Consider the following 21,210-nt stretch of genomic DNA (forward strand, 5'->3'; position numbering starts at 1 on the left):
GGGTTGCAACGGTGGAACAACCCCAAACCGGCGTTGCAAACTTTGAGGCAGCCCTGGAGACGACGCAGCGGTGACAACCCTGAAACAAAAAATTGAACATTAAAGTTAAGTTTTAGTTTTATAAGTGTTTTAAATTTGGTGAAAAAATATTCAGTATTTTAGAAGATATTTAGATTTTAAAGTTTTAAAAAATTGTTTAAGGGTGAAAACCACCCCCTATATTAACAAAATTTTTATAGTATAAAATAGAAGATTGAATTAATATATCCACGTTTTTAGTTTTTAAATTTAGTAATATAACATAGTCTAAATTAGCATTACCAACTTATTTGCGGTTAATTTTTAAGTAAACAAAGTTTTGTAAATTAAAAATATAATAGAAGGGGTGATCCAAAAATTTTGATTAAAGTGTCGTTCGATAGAGCCCTTTACACCCTATCCAACGACACCATCAAATCCCGGGCGTCACCAGGATCGGGGAATATTTTTGACCTGGAATACAAAGTGAACTCGCCAAAAAAGTGCACAAATAAGTTGGGAATTACCAGGTCACTATCTTTAAGTTAATATAATTCGAAAATTAAAAGATCTAATACGATTTCACTATTTTTGCCGGTATCCTGGGCCCAAGTCTTTGATAGTTCATGTAAAAAATTTCAAAATTCTGAACTTGTAATTTTCGAAAAATTTTTTCAGGCACAAGGGGTAGTTTTTTCAGGATTTCTTCTCAGCAAGAAAAAATCCATTTTTAAACAGTTTCAGATTCTAGCATCAAATTATTTTTAAATTAGTTAACAAAAATACAAGGTCGTTTTGAAATTTTTGGCAAAAATCATAACAAAAATTAAATAGGTTAAAATTGAAATTAAAAATATAATTACATTAGATATATATTATAATAGTCCATAGTTTTATTAGTTTGTTTTTAAAAATTTTAAAATCTGCAACACACACTGTTTTCAGCGGCTAAATAGTTTTAAAAGCTGTTGTTTTACGAACTTGGCCTGAAAAGCATTAAGGTCGGCATTTTTCGAAAATTTTAAAGTCCAGAAACATAAAGCATTAAATTTAGAATCAGGAGGTTAAAGTTTTAAAATTTTTGGTTACATATCTTCGCGCGTATTTCTAATTAAAAAAGGTAAACAAACAAAATTTTCAAAAAATTCAGAGGGTCATATTTCGGAAACCGGACAAAAATTTTCAAAAAGTCTCGACGCTAAGGCTATTTTTTCGACCGGCTCTACACATACTCTTAAAATCAAAATTCTAAATTCAAAATTCGGGGGGGTCATTTTCGGTTTCGAATTACGTAAACCGAAACTAGGTCAAATTTTCTAAAATCTGTATCTCGGCAACCATTAGGCCTATCGACACGGGGTTTTCGGCTAATAACGTAGTTTGCCGAGAGCTACAAATTTGGTGAAGAGTCCAAGACTCTACGTAGAGCCGGTAGAGTTTTAAATATTAGGGCTTATTATTTCGGGGGTGAAAAAAGTAGTCCGTAATTACATCTTCGAATCATAATTGAAAAAACGGACTAACTCTACTTGCAAGTAGAGACACTCATTTCTGACTCTACCATTTCTAGCAGGTAGTACCACACTGTAGAGCACGCTGAGACCTGAACAACGAGCCCTCGCACGACCCTCTGCGACCTCGGACTCCGGAGTTACAGGCGTTTTAACATCTGGCAGCCATTTTGGGCCGCCATCTTGCTTTTGTAAAATAAGCCATAACTTCGGATAGGAGCGTCGTAGGAGTACGGGGTTTTCGTTAGCATTGAAGGCTCGACCTACCCGACTGAACCCAGGCGGCAAACTGCAAATCCGACGCGACTCTACTTTTAGTAGAGCTAATAGCATTTTCGGATAGAGCTCGCGGAGACGTTTTCAGGGACCCGCCGCACGCCGCTCTGCGACGCACCGTTCAGGAGCTAGACCTAATCGAAGTTTACGTCGGCCATTTTGGACGCCATATTGGAAATCTTCAAAGTCTCGCAACTTCGCTCCTGGTGGTCGTAGCGCGACGGGGTTTTGGGTGAATATAAGCCCACAGCTAGGCCTACAGGAAGGCGTGCAGCGCGTTGCTCTAGGTAGAGTCAATCTCTACATTTAATTTTATTTTGTATTTTTAATTTTAAAATTTTATTTATTATTAAGGTGTTAGTATTAAGTAGCTATAGGGACAACAGAGGGCCAAATTGAGGACTCTACATAAAAAAATTGACATAGCAAAAATTAATTTTGCAATTTTAAAAATAAAAATTTTAATTGACATACCAATTGTAGACATCCGGGTGAGCATCCTCGCTGGAACAGACACGTAGGTAGAGCGCGACCTGAAATAAAATAAAAGGTTAGTACAAGTAGCAGATACACATACACACACACATACACACTAACATACACATACACACACATTCACACACACTTACATAAACATATAACCACATACATACACGCACCATACACTCATACACGCACGCACACATATACATAAACACTCACACTCACACAAAATAAATAGTTACATACTCTACCATACTTACCCTACCTGTCCCGTAGACACACGTGAACCGAGTTTTTTGACCGGTACACCTAGATTTAAGACTCGACTGTTTTCAGTGCCTTTTATAGTTAATTTATTTACCCTATTTATTATTTAATATCTTAATTTTACTCTGTTTTTATTTTTATTTTATTTTTACACTATTTCATTTTATTTTTACTGTGTTCCGTGTTTTTACGACCGGTCTACTTTGTAGGCACTGATTTTAGCTATTTTATATTTAACTTTTAAATTTTGACGAGGCTCTCCCCATTAAAATGTTTGCCATGACCCACACCCCGCACAAGAAGACGGCTGAACAGCCGACCACATCCCCAACCGGTGACAAGGAGAGGGCAGGACCCTCGCCTACCAGTAAGACTGCAGTCTCCAGCGTGAGACGGTGTATAGGAGAGGGAGAAAATGCGATGATAGATCCAAAACCGAGCACCTCAGTGACACAGGCTCACTCGCAGCTAATAAGCATTTCTCCACCCATGAAAGCTGCCACAAAGGCCACAAACCAGCCGAAGCCAAAGCAGAAGCCGGTACCCCTAACTGACCCACGATTGACCACGCGTAGGACTTCCGTGGACGCTCCAGTGGCAGCCACGAAGTCATCGCCAGCCGAAAAACCCAAGGGTAAGGTTCAGGAGGGTCGCGTTTGGCTCGTAAAGGCCAAAACGCATGTGACTGAGTCTCGCAATCTGCGAGGTGACCTGAAGGAGGGGTTACTGACGGCGGTAGACAAACTCTACCAACTCCTAAAAGAGACAGCGGCTGAACTTGAAGAGGAAAAGAGGAAAAACGGGGAAACAAAGGACAAGGGGAAGGAAGAAGAAGGAAGGAAGAAGGATGATAAGGTAGAAGGAAAACATCAGGATAGCGAGGCTGTAGATCGTAGAGCGCAACAAGAAGAGATGTTCAGACTTCTAAGAGAGCAGAGTGCCAAGATTGACCAAACAAACCTCGAACTGATAAAGCTCAGGGAGTCTGTCGATCACAGCCAAGCAGTAGCAGCCACCCAGAGAGCGTCTTACGCCCAAGTCGTAGCTGACCAGAACAGAAGACAGGCGAGCGATAGGAGCTCTTTACACTCCATCGTCGTCACTTCTCGCGATGAGGCTGAGGACAGCGAAGAGGTCCTGAAACAGGTCCGCCAGGCTGTCAACGCCAAAGACGGCTGGGTGACTGTAGAGAGGGTGAGGAGGGTGAAGGACAGGAAGGTTATACTAGGATGCAGAACAATAGAGGAACGCCAGAAGGTTCAGGAGCGGTTGAAGAGTGCAGGAGATCGGCTGCTTGTCGAGGAAATGAAAAACCAGGACCCAATGCTGGCCCTCAAGGATGTACTATCGTACAATAGCAATGACGATGTCATCGCAGCCTTGAGGAACCAGAACGGAGGGGTTTTCCACGGCCTCGACAAGGCAGACGACAGAGTCGAGTTTAAGTTTCGCCGAAAGGCGAGAAACCCGCTCATGAGCCACGTCGTCCTTAGGGTGTCACCACAAATCTATAACCGCATGATGCACAACGGAACGGTACATATTGATATGCAGAGGGTGAAGGTCGAAGACCAGTCCCCTTTAGTCCAATGCTCGATGTGCCTAGCGTACGGCCATGGTAGACGTTTCTGTAAGGAGACTGTGCCGAGGTGCAGTCACTGTGGCGGTTCACATATGCGGAGTGAATGTGCAGAATGGCTGGCGACGGCAGCACCAACATGCTGCAATTGCATAGCAGCCAAAGTTGACACCTCGACCGAGCACAACGCCTTTAGCTCTGAGTGCCCTGTGCGTAGGAGGTGGGAGGCACTGGCTAGAGCTAAGGTAGCGTATTGCTAAGGGCAACGATGGCGTTCCCGGGGCAGGCAGCCCCGCCAGAGGATATACAGCAGCCCAAGCAAACCTCCAGAGGAAGGAACTGGCAACCCTCGAACTCATGATTGAGGCCAGTGAGCGAAAACTCGCATTTGCGCTGCTCCAGGAGCCGTATGTGGGCGGGGTGAGAAGGATGAAGGGCTATCGTGGGGCGAGAATCTTTCAGAACGCGGCAGTAGGAGATGGGACTGTGAAGGCGGCAATTGCTGTCTTTAATGACGATCTTGACGTCATCCAGTGCCCGAAACTCACAAACAACAATATTGTTGTAGTGAGGATCCGAACCGCGGCCTGGGAAATCGCGGCGGTGTCCTTCTACTTCGAACCGGATCAGCCCATAGAGCCATACTTGGAGCAGCTTCGTACCATCAGAGAGGAGCTGGGCTCTACACCATTGCTGTTAGGTGGCGATAGCAACGCCAAGAGTACCTGGTGGGGCAGCACCGTAGAAGACCACAGGGGAAAAGAACTGTCCGGGACCCTGGAAGAGTCTGGGCTTCAGGTACTGAACAATGGTGATACGCCGACTTTTGACACCGTTAGAGGTGGAAGGGCGTATACCAGTCACGTCGACATTACAGCCTGTACCGCAGACCTACTAGATGTAGTCGATAACTGGAGGGTAGACCAGACTGTGACGAGCTCGGACCACAACACCATCCTATTCCACATCGCTCTACGCAAGAGCAAAGGCCTAAAAGTAGAGAGGACAACTAGGCTCTACAACACGAAAAAGGCTGACTGGGACATTTTTAGGCGTGTGCTTCTGGAACAAAAATTGGCAAACAACATTACTGTAGAGACGGTAAATAACATACTCACCAAAACAGATTTGGAATCTTTGGTCCAGAAGTACACAAGTTGCATTACGGTTGCGTGCAAGGAGAGCATGCCGGCCAAGAAGACCAAGGAGGTCTTAGGAGTCCCATGGTGGAATGACGAGCTCGCGAGGCTGAAAAGGGTTACCACTACCTTCAGGCGCAGAATTAAGAACGCGGCACCGCACCGCAGAGATATAGTGGTAGCCCAGTACCTAGAGAAGAAAGAAGCCTACGAGTGCCAAGCCAAGAAAGCCCAAATTGACAGTTGGAAAGCGTTCTGCGAGAAGCAAGATCGGGAAGGACTCTGGGAGGGTATTTATAGAGTCATTAGAAGGACCACCAGGAGACAAGAGGACTTGACCCTAACCAAAGACGGTGCATTCTTGAACCCAGTAGAATCGGTGTGCCTACTAGCAGAAGTATTCTACCCGAAAGACCTGAAGGAAACGGACAATGAGGATCATCGCCGGACCAGAATGGCGGCAGAGCGAGTAAACGAACCGAGACATGATGAACAACATGACCCGCCGTTTACTTCGCTGGAGCTAAGGACCGCGATGGGCAGCTTCAATCCGAAGAAGGCCCCAGGAGCGGATGGCTTCACAGCTGACATCTGCAGTCGAGCGATCGCCCAGGATCTGGACGCATTCCTTGCCCTGGCCAACAAGTGCCTCACATTGGGGTGCTTCCCGGACACATGGAAGGAGGCCACGGTGGTGGTATTAAGAAAACCGGGCAAGGAAGACTACACGAACCCCAAAGCATACAGACCGATAGGTCTACTGCCAGTTTTGGGGAAGATCCTGGAGAAGATGATAGTAGCAAGGATGAAGTGGCACCTAGTACCGAGGATTAGTACTCGCCAGTACGGATTCATGCCCCAGAGGAGCACCGAGGACGCCCTCTATACTCTAGTGAACCATATTCAGGGTAAGATTAAGCTGAAGAAGCTGGTAACCCTAGTCTCACTGGATATAGAGGGGGCCTTCGATAGCGCATGGTGGCCAGCAATCAGAGTCCGTCTGGCTGAGGAAAAGTGTCCGGTCAATATCAGGAGGCTACTGGATAGCTATCTCGACTGTAGAAAGGTCAGAGTTAGGTACGCCGGGGAAGAATGCACGAGGAGCACGAACAAGGGATGTGTGCAAGGGTCAATCGGTGGTCCCATCCTGTGGAACATCCTCCTTGACCCTCTACTGCGCGACTTGGAAGACATGGGATACTACGTGCAGGCGTTCGCGGACGATGTGGTCATGCTTTTTGATGGGGACTCTGGTCTCGAGGTATCGAGACAGGCCAATGCCGCTTTAGCCTATGTTCAGCAATGGGGTGTTCGAAATAAGTTGAGATTTGCGCCACACAAGACCTGCGCAATGGTCATGACGAAGAAACTGAGATACGACAACCCATTGCTGACCATGGGAGGAGTGAACATTGAGGTCTCGAAGGAGGTGAAATTATTAGGCGTCATTATAGATGAGAAGCTTACCTTCAACACACATGTTGCTACGCAGTGCAAAAAGGCACTCGATATTTATAAGCAACTGTCGAAAGCAGCAAAGGTAAACTGGGGGCTTCACCCCGAAGTTATACGCACCATCTATATTGCTACAGTAGAGCCAATAATTATGTATGCCGCAGCGGCGTGGGCTCCCGCGTCGGAAAAACTAGGTGTGCGAAAGTTGCTCTCCACTGTGCAACGGGGTTTTGCCCAAAAGCTCTGTAAATCTTATCGCACAGTCTCTCTACACTCGGCTCTGGCGTTGGCGGGGATACTTCCTCTCGACCTTAGAATACAGGAGGCAGCCGCCCTGTATAAGGCCAGGAGAGGGTCGCCCCCGCCTGCTCTAGGAGATAGAGAGACCGAGAGTGTGATACGATTTTCAGAAGCTCTACATCCGGCGGAACATATAGACCTGGAGTTCATGAGCTTGGTAGACCAACAGCGTGTAGAGCAGCATAACATGCAGGCGGTGCGCATATTTACAGACGGAAGTAAGATTGAGGGGAAAGTCGGAGCCGCATTATCCGTATGGAATAATGAGGCCGAGACCAGTAGCCTCAAGCTTGCTCTGTCTGCGTACTGCTCAGTTTACCAGGCGGAACTCTTGGCTATATGCAAAGCTTCGGGCATGATCCTGAGAAGGGGGGAGGATAGTTATGGCGTATATAGCGATTCGAGGGCAGCGCTGGAGACGATCGCCAACCATGGCTCTCTTCATCCCCTTGCAGTGGAGACTAGGAAGAACCTGCGGACGGCCTTGGCCCAGGGCAAAGCTGTGTCTTTGTTCTGGGTGAAAGCCCACGCAGGTCTTCCAGGCAACGAACGCGCGGACGAACTGGCGAAGGAGGCGGCTCTCTCATTAAAAAGAAAACCGGACTATGATAAGTGTCCTGTATCACACGTCAGGAAACTTTTACGTGATACAACTCTAGATCGATGGAACAGCAGATATCTAGACGGTGACACAGCTTCCATAACGAAGGTCTTCTTACCAGATGCCATCCAGGCATATAAGTTCGTCCGAAAGATAGGGCCGACGGGAATGCTCACTCAAATATTGACGGGGCATGGTGGGTTCTCTCAGTACTTGAACCGTTTCAAGTGCAGGGACAACCCATCATGCGCCTGCGATCCAGCGCGCGAAGAAACGGTTGTTCACCTCCTTACGGAGTGCCCAATCCACAATCGCGAGCGCTTTGATTTAGAAAATAGACTTGATTTAACAGTCAACAAAGAAAATTTGCACACATTACTGGTTAGTAAAAATAGTAGAGAGAGGTTTATTAATTATTGTCTGGAAATATGCAAAACTGTCAATAAAAGAAATAGTACATAAGACTCCCATACATACTGCTATATATAATAGGTTTATTATATACGTTTGTGTGTAAAACAGTACTATATAAGATAAATAGACAGTAAGAAACAAAATTTTAGAATTATATAGAAGCACTAAACATAAGAGAAAATGTAAAATAGAAACTAAGTTCAATTGTAATGTGTAATAAAGAAAAAATCGGCGTTAAATCATTATTCAGCCAGAAGGCCTAAGAAATTGCATGGAAAAAGAATGAGAAAGATAAAAAAGAGAACCCCTTGAGCAAAAGAATCCTTGAAAAAATATCAGGGGAAATGAGCCGAATAAAAAAAAAAAAAAAAAAAAAAAAAAAAAAAAAAAAAAAAACCTAACCTAACCTAACCTAACCTAACCTAACCTAACCTAACCTAACCTAACCTAACCTAACCTAACCTAACCTAACCTAACCTAACCACCCGCACACACAACATATAGTGATGAGCGTTTCCCCGACCATCTGGCAGCGAGCGACTGAAGCGGGAACCGTGCACATCGACCTGCAGAACATCAGAGTGGCCGACCAGTCACCTCTCGTGCAGTGCACCAGGTGTCTGGGCTACGGCCACAGCAAGAGATTCTGCACGGAGTCCGCGGATGTCTGCAGCCACTGTGGGGGGGCACACGTCAGCACCGACTGCGCCGAGAAGCTCGCTGGCGGGGCACCGTCGTGCCGGAACTGCCAGCGGGCCAAAGCGGAGCAGGTCCAGCACAATGCTTTTAGCAGTGACTGCCCAGTGCGCAGGCGGTGGGACGCGTTGGCCAGGTCCACAGTGGCCTATTGCTAAGGTGGTCATGGGGAGTAAGATCCAGCTCACGAAAAATGAATCTCACATACTCCTTGTCATCGGTGTTAGGCGGTTAGGAATTTTAATGACGTCACATCAAAATTTTGAGTTTCAAAACTCCATTCTTACTTTTTTGGCAGACAAAAACAAAATTCAAAATTTAATCTCGAAATTAAAACTAAAATTGCAAAATGGAGTCAATTTGATGTTCAAATTGAACCTTTTGAAAACCATAGCAGACAACCACGGCAAAAACTCCCAAGAACTTAGTAAAATGTTGACACAGTATTATGAAAATACAGTAGAACAACATTTTAGGCAATAAAAAGTCTGAATTTGGAAATAACAATTTTAATCTCGAAAAATAACATTCGGCACAAACTTCAAGAAAAATTCAAAAGTAAACAAAATGAAGAACAAAATTTTTAGATAAAGTAGAACAAAAAATTTAGAATTAAAATAAGAAAGCAAATCGGCACAAAATATGAAAATTAAGATAGTAACTATAACATAGAAATTTGGTAAAATGTTTCAAAAGTTGACAACAAATAGTAAAATAAAACAAGCAAAAACTCAAAAACAACTAACTTTAAAACCCTAAAACCCATAGCAAATAAATGAACAAAATTAATACGAAAGGCTCTGATATGCATACGTCAGAGGTATAAGAAAAAAAAAAAAAAAAAAAAAAAAAAAAAAAAAAAAAAAAAAAACCTAACCTAACCTAACCTAACCTAACCTAACCTTTTTTTTTTTTTTTTTTTTTTTTTAAGGTGGTAAAAATGCATAAAATTGCATACCCGCCGCTGGGTCAGGCGACGGGTTATGTGGGGCTCTCCCCGCCAGAAGGGCGGGGCCTACCCACTAAAAATCCACCAGTCTCCATCTCTCTGTGTGGTGGGGATGACGGTGTAGCCAAGCCTTTCCCGCTTGCCCCTACCAACACAGTTTGTCCGCAAATGCAGACCCAACTCATGACCACTGCCTACTCTGTAGAGGTGAATGGGTGGTTTCACCTCTAGACCCGGAGACTATATTTACAGTATGTACAGTGTCATTATGTACATTAGGAACATATGTACAGACTGTACAGAAACTATTTACATACCATAATATATACAATTGAGGCCGGCGACCAGGTGTAGAAAGCCTGTCCGCCGACGACCAACTAACCTACTCTTTATACAATTGAGGCCAGCGACCAGGTGTAGAATGCCTGTCCGCCGACGACCAACTATCCTGCTCTATATACAAGTGAAGCCGGCGACCAGGTGTAGAAAGCCTGTCCGCCGGCGACCATCTAACCTACTCTATGACCAGAAACAATGACTAGCATCAAGGCTGGCGAGCAAAAGCCCGCCGCCTTCGACCGACTCTTCTTCGGCGTATGGGATCAGAGAAGGGATCATCCTCCCTGTCCCTTTCAGCCGCCTCCTTTTCGGCCATAACGGTCTCGCAGAATGACCGAACTGCGTCAAAGCCGGTGTCGCCGCCGACCATGGCCCTAACCAATGCCGGCAGCGTAATGTCCTGTCCAATCGCCGCACGGAGTGTTGTCCTGTGCGGCGCCCACGCATTGCACACTTCCACGGTGTGCTCTGCGGTGTCGTCACTGTTGCCACAATGGTGGCAGTCGGCCGATCTCTCACGACCGATCCTGTGCAGGTATCTACCGAAGCAGCCATGCCCGGTCAACACCTGCACCATCCGGTAAGTGAGAGATCGGCCGCGCCGCTCCATCCACTCTCGTACATAAGGCTGCAGTGAGTCGATCGTCCGGTGACCCGCGCTGGGCTCCGTCAGACAGACCGACCACTCGTCCACAATAGTGTTGCGGGCCTCCTCCCTCCAGTGCTCGACTTCCCGTGGTGCCGGCGGGTTACCGCTGCGCTTTGCGGCAGCAGTGTGGTGGTAAACCTCCGCCAGCACTTTGGCCTCGAGCTCCCAGGGAGGGGTACCAGCAAGCGCACAAGCTGCTTCTCTGCCGACAGTGCTGTAGGCACGCACCATCCTTATTGCCATCACACGCTGCGGCCTCCGAAGTGCCGTCAGGTTTTCCCGTATGTGTAGGGAGTTTACCCACACAGGAGCGCCGTACAAGGCCATGGATCGGATGACCCCGGCAAAGAGGCGACGACACCCCATGTGCGGGCCTCCCAAATTCGGCATGATGCGAGATAGTGCCGCTGCCGTCCTCATGAGTTTTGGGGCGAGATATCTGAAGTGGGCCTTGAAGTTCCACCGGCTGTCGAGGACCAGTCCCAGGTACTTCATGGTCGACCCGACCCCGATGGATACGCCACCCACAACGATATTCGCCCCGGCTGGCGGTGCTTTCCTAGGCCCGTGGAAACAGATCGCCTCTGATTTGTTCAGGGCGACCTTAAGCCCCAATTTTCGGATGCGGTCCACCACCTGGGCAACTCCTGCCGTCGCTAGGATGGCCGCATCTCTATAACTTCTGCCCTTTGCTGTTACGAGGGTGTCGTCCGCGTAGCAAATCACCCCTACACCATGCAGGGTTGAGCCCCGGATGGCCCAGTCGTACCCGATGTTCCACAGGAGCGGACCAAGGACCGAACCCTGTGGAACACCGCACGCCACGGGCCTCCTGCCCCAGCCATCTGCGGTCGGGAAGATTATTTCCCGGGCTCTTAGGTAATCCATGACGATTTGCTGCAGGTATAAGGGGAATCCGTGGAATTTAAGTGCCTCCTCAATACATGCGTGGGGGAGAGTGTTAAACGCATTGGCGATGTCTAGTGACACCGCCACCACACAGCCCCCGCGTTCTACTTCGTCTTCAGCATGGACCCTCACCCGCTCTATGGCATCGATTGTTGATCTTCCCCGTCGGAAGCCAAACTGATTGTCCGCTAGGTTCGGACCTGCATCCTCAAGGTGTTTGTTGAGGCGCATAGCGATGACACGCTCAAGCAGTTTGGCCGCCTCGTCCAAAAGTACAATCGGCCTATATGCCGACGGAGAGTCAGCAGGTCGACCTCCCTTTTTGAGGAGCACCAACTTCCCTATTTTCCATTGCCGAGGAAAATGGCCTCGCCTCAGGCAAGCAGTAAGGAGTGCCCGAAACCGAGGTTCCATTCCATTTTTGAGTGCTAGCACCCACGCCTTCCCAGGTACGCCATCTGGGCCAGGAGCAGTTTTCTTCGCCTGTAGGCGTAAGATGGCCGCTCCCAGCTCTCCCTCGGTTACTTCCGGTGCTTCATCTGCGTTAGCTCCCACTGAGCTGAAGTGTACCGGAGGCTGATGTTCTGTTCTTTCGGGGAACAGTGTCTCCACAACGTTGCGCAGAAGACCAGGATCCATGGTGGTGGTGAGCGGGGGAGTCCACGGGCGTAGTTTGCTCATCACGAGCCGGTACGGCCTCCCCCACGGATCCTGGTTAAGAGTGGAGAGGAGCTCCTCCCAGGCGGCGTTTTTGGCCGCCCCTATCGCACCCCTCAGCGCTTTCTTTGCGTCCTGGTATACCGCGTAAAGCGGACTATCCCGCGTTTCATCGCGGTTACATCTTCTTCTGTGCCGGGAATAGCAGCGCCTTGCCGCAACACACGCCTCTCTGAGCCGAGTTAGTTCCGGAGACCACCAGTGCACTGCAGTGCGAGCCGGCAACGCCCTTACTCTGGGCATCGCCGCATCGCACACGTGGGTCATGGCCTCACGGAACCACTCGACCTCGCGGTCTGATTCTGTATCGTCCGACCACGGCGACCAGCTCTCAACCAGTGCTGCGACCACTAGTGTGTCACGGTCCAAGCGCTTTAGTGCCCACCGTGGGCCTATCTCTAACGGGGAACGGCTTGAGCTAACAGGCGCCGGCCGATCGGGGAAGATGTCGAAACGCACGTACTTGTGGTCCGACAGCGTCTCGACCTCCTCCAGCACCTCCCAGCTTTGGACACGGCGTGCCAGGGCGGGGCTCGCGAACGTCACGTCCACAACCGACCCGCCCTGCATCCGCACACACGTTTCGGCCGTCCCCCGGTTCAGCACAACTAGCCCGTTGGCTAGCAGCCAGTCCTCCAATAACTCGCCACGTAGATCGGTTATGCGGGAGCCCCACGCCACCGACTTGGCATTTAGGTCCCCAGCTACTATCACATGGTGGGGACGACCCCACCCAGACAGCAAAGTCTCAGTTTCCGCCAAAAACGCTTCAAATTCGGCGATGGAGCGGTTTGGCGAGAAATATGCTCCCACGATCACCACCTCTCCGACGAGGACAGCTACACAGCCTTGACCTCTCCGAACTGCACCAAATGGTGGAGAGTCGGCTGTTGGGTTGGTAATAATCGCGACTTTGTCATTCGAGTCACCAGCCCAGTTATCCCGCTCGTGGACGAAATACGGCTCCGTCACGATGCAGACTTGAGTCGACCACTGTGCCATGCTCTGGTGTAAGAGGTCCTGAGCTCTGGCGCAGTGGTTGACATTCACCATCAGAAATCTATGGGCCATATTAACTACCAGCCATGTGCACCTCCTCGGGCCCACCGTCGGTGGGATGGGATGGCTTTGGCTGGCCTTTAGCACTTGCCGCCGCCCTCCTACTAATCTTTGTGGCAGGAGCTTTGCAGGCCTTACTGCCTACCCGGTGTCCCGCCGGTTTGTCCGCTGTTGCGCATAGTGAGCAGTGAGGCTCATTCTCGCAGGTCGCCGCAACGTGGCCAATTTGTCCACACCTAAAGCATTGGCGGCTACGGTCCACCTCTGCCGGACACACAGCCTGAACATGGCCGGCCTCAAGGCACCGATAGCACCTCATCTCTCTAGTTGGCAGAGGCCTTACCCTGGCGGCCACCCAACCGACCAGGAGGCGGCCCTCTGCCACTTTCTTCGCCGCCATAACTGGGCAACGCACCCAGGCAGCGAATAGTCCTGTATAGTCGCGGCGAGGGTTTCCCACTTTCACCGCTTCGACTGGGCAGCCTCCAAGTTTCGCCACCGCAGCCGCCACCTCGTCTGACGTGACCGAGTCGTCCAGGCCCGAAACTCGTAGTTCGGAGCATTTTATGGGTCTGGACACCCGCACATCCTCATCCTTGAAAATAGCCCTGAGCTTTTCAGCTAGGGAGTCCGCTTTTGCGTCACTAGTGGCCCCGGGGACCTCTATTATCGTGGCGCCGGTGACCGCCCTACGGAAGCGAACAGCTTCGATACCCAATTCGCTAATATCGATCCGTTTTTTGGCTTCACCGATTGCTTTCTCATATGTGACGCCCTTTTCCGCAGCTCCAGGCTGTACCGACAGTACCACTGCTGCCGAACTGGGTGGGCGTGCTTTCACCTGTTTAGGCTGAGCCGTCCTTTTCTGCTGGTTTTTAGGAGTCGGCTTTTGACCAGCTTTCCCGTTGGTCTTTCCCTTTTTAACCACAGTGCTCCAGCCCTCGCTCATTGAGACTGGCGCAGGTGGGAGTGGTCGTGAAACGGGTGGAGCGGCCTCTACTGGGGCCACTCTTTGCCTCTTCTTCTTTTTACCCTTTTTGGTGTTACCTTTTGGGCCCTCGTTCGCCTTTGCGGTAACTACTTTTCCCGCTGCCGGAGGATTGCGGCTTTTAGCTGCGTCCTTAACGGTTTCCGGCTGATTTGCCGTCGGCTCAACTGGTGGAGGAGGCTGTAAAGGGGCCCCCTCCCGTCTCTTCTCGAATGCCAGAGCTGGACGGAGTCGCGGTTCTGGATTTAGGCGCGGCTCGAGCCCTTCAATTTGGGCGTTGATCCGCGCGGTTGCTACGCCGAGAATTTTGGACGCCCACTCTTCCATATAGGAAGGGGGCGTCTCATTCGAGGTCACCTCCGTTGGGGCTTTCACCCGGAGTCGGGCCTTTAACTCGGCCATCTCCTTCCTCATTTCATTAATTTCCGCCCTCAGGACATCGTTCTGCGCCTGAAGGTCGTGAATTTCTTCCGTTGCCGTGCGGGTAGCCAAGGTGTTAGTGGCCGCCCTTATCATTACAACTGCCTCTTTTAAGGCAGCTTGCATCGGGCCTTGGAGGCGGCCCGACTTTTTCCCCACTTTCTGGACGAGATCGATCCCGGTCTGGACACGTTTTAGTAGACCGTCGACCGTCTCGTTCTCCTCAATCGCTTGTATTGTGGCAAGCCTGGCTTCAGCGTTCGTTCTAGAAGAACGAGCCTCGACCGTCAAGTCCACAATTTCTTTTTCAGCTTGAAGCTGAAGTTCCTCTCTCTCTAACTGCAGCTTTGCCTTTCTGAAGGCCGCCTGAGCCTTGGCCTTGCCGATGTACTCGCCGGAGCTTGGCGGTCGGCCTCGGCCTCGAGGAGCTTTCCCCGCTGACAGCTTTCGATGTGGGGCGCTCTCGTCTTTCTCCGAATCCGAAGCGGCAGAGTTTCTCTCCCAACTTCGCTTCCTGGTCCAAAATTTCGTCCTAGTACGCTCGTTTCCCGAGTCAGAGCCAACCGAGTTCATGGAGACCGCCGATGCGGAGTCCGACTCAATGTCGACCCGTTCTAGCACAACTCGCGGTTCGCGCAGCTCCATCACACCGAGCGTGTCCGCGGTTTCTTCCCTCTTCTCCTCTTGTATATTTACATTGTTTACACCTTCTGTATTTACATCTACACACACACTAATATTTACACTGTTATTTACAACTCCTGCGCTATTTACAGAGTCCTCCTCCTCACAACACGACCGAAGCCGCGAAACGGTGGGTGCCCCCCCCAGATACGAAGGGCAGCCCGCCGCCGAAGCGGCGGGGCGGGATTCCCCGGATGAACCGGGACCCGCCTGGGGAATATAACTTTTGCCAACACCGTTCATAGTTTTTGACTGCTTGCGGGCGCAGCTGCCCCACCAACTTCCCGGGCGGGGTAACGGCCGGTGCTACTCCACCGACCATATCGAGCCTAATAGGACCCGATATCGTTCCTCGGCCCCCGCCAGACCTTGACGTTTGAGGGTTTTACTGACTTTTCCTTGTCTTGGCCCCGGCTTCCGTAGCCGAGGCCCCCGGCCCCCCTCCGTTGGGGGGTAACGGGTCGCCCGACAGGCCCGCCGAGTTGACGCAACCTGCCGCGCCGGTGAGGAGTCAGCCGCCCGCGTGACAGAACACGCGGACGTTGCCCGGGATGCACCACGGGGAGGTCCCTCACCATCGCACCCCAACCTAACCTAACCTAACCTAACCTAACCTAACCTAACCTTTTTTTTTTTTTTTTTTTTAAGGTGGTAAAAATGCATAAAATTGCATACCCGCCGCTGGGTCAGGCGACGGGTTATGTGGGGCTCTCCCCGCCAGAAGGGCGGGGCCTACCCACTAAAAATCCACCAGTCTCCATCTCTCTGTGTGGTGGGGATGACGGTGTAGCCAAGCCTTTCCCGCTTGCCCCTACCAACACAGTTTGTCCGCAAATGCAGACCCAACTCATGACCACTGCCTACTCTGTAGAGGTGAATGGGTGGTTTCACCTCTAGACCCGGAGACTATATTTACAGTATGTACAGTGTCATTATGTACATTAGGAACATATGTACAGACTGTACAGAAACTATTTACATACCATAATATATACAATTGAGGCCGGCGACCAGGTGTAGAATGCCTGTCCGCCGACGACCAACTATCCTACTCTATATACAAGTGAAGCCGGCGACCAGGTGTAGAAAGCCTGTCCGCCGGCGACCATCTAACCTACTCTATGACCAGAAACAATGACTAGCATCAAGGCTGGCGAGCAAAAGCCCGCCGCCTTCGACCGACCCTTCTTCGGCGTATGGGATCAGAGAAGGGATCATCCTCCCTGTCCCTTTCAGCCGCCTCCTTTTCGGCCATAACGGTCTCGCAGAATGACCGAACTGCGTCAAAGCCGGTGTCGCCGCCGACCATGGCCCTAACCAATGCCGGCAGCGTAATGTCCTGTCCAATCGCCGCACGGAGTGTTGTCCTGTGCGGCGCCCACGCATTGCACACTTCCACGGTGTGCTCTGCGGTGTCGTCACTGTTGCCACAATGGTGGCAGTCGGCCGATCTCTCACGACCGATCCTGTGCAGGTATCTACCGAAGCAGCCATGCCCGGTCAACACCTGCACCATCCGGTAAGTGAGAGATCGGCCGCGCCGCTCCATCCACTCTCGTACATAAGGCTGCAGTGCGTCGATCGTCCGGTGACCCGCGCTGGGCTCCGTCAGACAGACCGACCACTCGTCCACAATAGTGTTGCGGGCCTCCTCCCTCCAGTGCTCGACTTCCCGTGGTGCCGGCGGGTTACCGCTGCGCTTTGCGGCAGCAGTGTGGTGGTAAACCTCCGCCAGCACTTTGGCCTCGAGCTCCCAGGGAGGGGTACCAGCAAGCGCACAAGCTGCTTCTCTGCCGACAGTGCTATAGGCACGCACCATCCTTATCGCCATCACACGCTGCGGCCTCCGAAGTGCCGTCAGGTTTTCCCGTATGTGTAGGGAGTTTACCCACACAGGAGCGCCGTACAAGGCCATGGATCGGATGACCCCGGCAAAGAGGCGACGACACCCCATGTGCGGGCCTCCCAAATTCGGCATGATGCGAGATAGTGCCGCTGCCGTCCTCATGAGTTTTGGGGCGAGATATCTGAAGTGGGCCTTGAAGTTCCACCGGCTGTCGAGGACCAGTCCCAGGTACTTCATGGTCGACCCGACCCCGATGGATACGCCACCCACAACGATATTCGCCCCGGCTGGCGGTGCTTTCCTAGGCCCGTGGAAACAGATCGCCTCTGATTTGTTCAGGGCGACCTTAAGCCCCAATTTTCGGATGCGGTCCACCACCTGGGCAACTCCTGCCGTCGCTAGGATGGCCGCATCTCTATAACTTCTACCCTTTGCTGTTACGAGGGTGTCGTCCGCGTAGCAAATCACCCCTACACCATGCAGGGTTGAGCCCCGGATGGCCCAGTCGTACCCGATGTTCCACAGGAGCGGACCAAGGACCGAACCCTGTGGAACACCGCACGCCACGGGCCTCCTGCCCCAGCCATCTGCGGTCGGGAAGATTATTTCCCGGGCTCTTAGGTAATCCATGACGATTTGCTGCAGGTATAAGGGGAATCCGTGGAATTTAAGTGCCTCCTCAATACATGCGTGGGGGAGAGTGTTAAACGCATTGGCGATGTCTAGTGACACCGCCACCACGCAGCCCCCGCGTTCTACTTCGTCTTCAGCATGGACCCTCACCCGCTCTATGGCATCGATTGTTGATCTTCCCCGTCGGAAGCCAAACTGATTGTCCGCTAGGTTCGGACCTGCATCCTCAAGGTGTTTGTTGAGGCGCATAGCGATGACACGCTCAAGCAGTTTGGCCGCCTCGTCCAAAAGTACAATCGGCCTATATGCCGACGGAGAGTCAGCAGGTCGACCTCCCTTTTTGAGGAGCACCAACTTCCCTATTTTCCATTGCCGAGGAAAATGGCCTCGCCTCAGGCAAGCAGTAAAGAGTGCCCGAAACCGAGGTTCCATTCCATTTTTGAGTGCTAGCACCCACGCCTTCCCAGGTACGCCATCTGGGCCAGGAGCAGTTTTCTTCGCCTGTAGGCGTAAGATGGCCGCTCCCAGCTCTCCCTCGGTTACTTCCGGTGCTTCATCTGCGTTAGCTCCCACTGAGCTGAAGTGTACCGGAGGCTGATGTTCTGTTCTTACGGGGAACAGTGTCTCCACAACGTTGCGCAGAAGACCAGGATCCATGGTGGTGGTGAGCGGGGGAGTCCACGGGCGTAGTTTGCTCATCACGAGCCGGTACGGCCTCCCCCACGGATCCTGGTTAAGAGTGGAGAGGAGCTCCTCCCAGGCGGCGTTTTTGGCCGCCCCTATCGCACCCCTCAGCGCTTTCTTTGCGTCCTGGTATACCGCGTAAAGCGGACTATCCCGCGTTTCATCGCGGTTACGTCTTCTTCTGTGCCGGGAATAGCAGCGCCTTGCCGCAACACACGCCTCTCTGAGCCGAGTTAGTTCCGGAGACCACCAGTGCACTGCAGTGCGAGCCGGCAACGCCCTTACTCTGGGCATCGCCGCATCGCACACGTGGGTCATGGCCTCACGGAACCACTCGACCTCGCGGTCTGATTCAGTATCGTCCGACCACGGCGACCAGCTCTCAACCAGTGCTGCGACCACTAGTGTGTCACGGTCCAAGCGCTTTAGTGCCCACCGTGGGCCTATCTCTAACGGGGAACGGCTTGAGCTAACAGGCGCCGGTCGATCGGGGAAGATGTCGAAACGCACGTACTTGTGGTCCGACAGCGTCTCGACCTCTTCCAGCACCTCCCAGCTTTGGACACGGCGTGCCAGGGCGGGGCTCGCGAACGTCACGTCCACAACCGACCCGCCCTGCATCCGCACACACGTTTCGGCCGTCCCCCGGTTCAGCACAACTAGCCCATTGGCTAGCAGCCAGTCCTCCAATAACTCGCCGCGTAGATCGGTTATGCGGGAGCCCCACGCCACCGACTTGGCATTTAGGTCCCCAGCTACTATCACATGGTGGGGACGACCCCACCCAGACAGCAAAGTCCCAGTTTCCGCCAAAAACGCTTCAAATTCGGCGATGGAGCGGTTTGGCGAGAAATATGCTCCCACGATCACCACCTCTCCGACGAGGACAGCTACACAGCCTTGACCTCTCCGAACTGCACCAAATGGTGGAGAGTCGGCTGTTGGGTTGGTAATAATCGCGACTTTGTCATTCGAGTCACCAGCCCAGTTATCCCGCTCGTGGACGAAATACGGCTCCGTCACGATGCAGACTTGAGTCGACCACTGTGCCATGCTCTGGTGTAAGAGGTCCTGAGCTCTGGCGCAGTGGTTGACGTTCACCATCAGAAATCTATGGGCCATATTAACTACCAGCCATGTGCACCTCCTCGGGCCCACCGTCGGTGGGATGGGATGGCTTTGGCTGGTCTTTAGCACTTGCCGCCGCCCTCCTACTAATCTTTGTGGCAGGAGCTTTGCAGGCCTTACTGCCCACCCGGTGTCCCGCCGGTTTGTCCGCTGTTGCGCATAGTGAGCAGTGAGGCTCATTCTCGCAGGTCGCCGCAACGTGGCCAATTTGTCCACACCTAAAGCATTGGCGGCTACGGTCCACCTCTGCCGGACACACAGCCTGAACATGGCCGGCCTCAAGGCACCGATAGCACCTCATCTCTCTAGTTGGCAGAGGCCTTACCCTGGCGGCCACCCAACCGACCAGGAGGCGGCCCTCTGCCACTTTCTTCGCCGCCATAACTGGGCAACGCACCCAGGCAGCGAATAGTCCTGTATAGTCGCGGCGAGGGTTTCCCACTTTCACCGCTTCGACTGGGCAGCCTCCAAGTTTCGCCACCGCAGCCGCCACCTCGTCTGACGTGACCGAGTCGTCCAGGCCCGAAACTCGTAGTTCGGAGCATTTTATGGGTCTGGACACCCGCACATCCTCATCCTTGAAAATAGCCCTGAGCTTTTCAGCTAGGGAGTCCGCTTTTGCGTCACTAGTGGCCCCGGGGACCTCTATTATCGTGGCGCCGGTGACCGCCCTACGGAAGCGAACAGCTTCGATACCCAATTCGCTAATATCGATCCGTTTTTTGGCTTCACCGATTGCTTTCTCATATGTGACGCCCTTTTCCGCAGCTCCAGGCTGTACCGACAGTACCACTGCTGCCGAGCTGGGTGGGCGTGCTTTCACCTGTTTAGGCTGAGCCGTCCTTTTCTGCTGGTTTTTAGGAGTCGGCTTTTGACCAGCTTTCCCGTTGGTCTTTCCCTTTTTAACCACAGTGCTCCAGCCCTCGCTCATTGAGGCTGGCGCAGGTGGGAGTGGTCGTGAAACGGGTGGAGCGGCCTCTACTGGGGCCACTCTTTGCCTCTTCTTCTTTTTACCCTTTTTGGTGTTACCTTTTGGGCCCTCGTTCGCCTTTGCGGTAACTACTTTTCCCGCTGCCGGAGGATTGCGGCTTTTAGCTGCGTCCTTAACGGTTTCCGGCTGATTTGCCGTCGGCTCAACTGGTGGAGGAGGCTGTAAAGGGGCCCCCTCCCGTCTCTTCTCGAATGCCAGAGCTGGACGGAGTCGCGGTTCTGGATTTAGGCGCGGCTCGAGCCCTTCAATTTGGGCGTTGATCCGCGCGGTTGCTACGCCGAGAATTTTGGACGCCCACTCTTCCATATAGGAAGGGGGCGTCTCATTCGAGGTCACCTCCGTTGGGGCTTTCACCCGGAGTCGGGCCTTTAACTCGGCCATCTCCTTCCTCATTTCATTAATTTCCGCCCTCAGGACATCGTTCTGCGCCTGAAGGTCGTGAATTTCTTCCGTTGCCGTGCGGGTAGCCAAGGTG

The 21,210-nt window shown here is 51.7% G+C and overlaps 1 protein-coding gene across 1 annotated transcript; it reads left to right on the forward strand.

The window, feature by feature from the left end:
- Window positions 1–2,825: 2,825 nt before the first annotated feature.
- Window positions 2,826–8,897, forward strand: LOC135084759 (uncharacterized). The gene is made up of 3 exons (XM_063979497.1): window positions 2,826–4,173; window positions 4,421–8,010; window positions 8,577–8,897. Exons 1-3 carry the CDS (start codon window positions 2,826–2,828, stop codon window positions 8,895–8,897), a joined length of 5,259 nt encoding a protein of 1,752 aa, XP_063835567.1.
- The last annotated feature ends 12,313 nt before the right edge of the window (window positions 8,898–21,210 follow it).

Source organism: Ostrinia nubilalis, chromosome 27 (assembly GCF_963855985.1).
Source record: "Ostrinia nubilalis chromosome 27, ilOstNubi1.1, whole genome shotgun sequence".
Taxonomy (NCBI): Eukaryota; Metazoa; Arthropoda; class Insecta; order Lepidoptera; family Crambidae; genus Ostrinia; species Ostrinia nubilalis.

Coding starts and splice junctions, on each gene's coding strand:
- LOC135084759 (XM_063979497.1), top strand. CDS start 2,826: ATGTTTGCCATGACCCACACCCCGCACAAGAAGACGGCTGAACAGCCG. Junction 4,174..4,420: donor GTGCCTAGCGTACGGCCATG/GTAGACGTTTCT, acceptor TTCCCGGGGCAG/GCAGCCCCGCCAGAGGATAT. Junction 8,011..8,576: donor AAAATTTGCACACATTACTG/GTTAGTAAAAAT, acceptor ACCATCTGGCAG/CGAGCGACTGAAGCGGGAAC.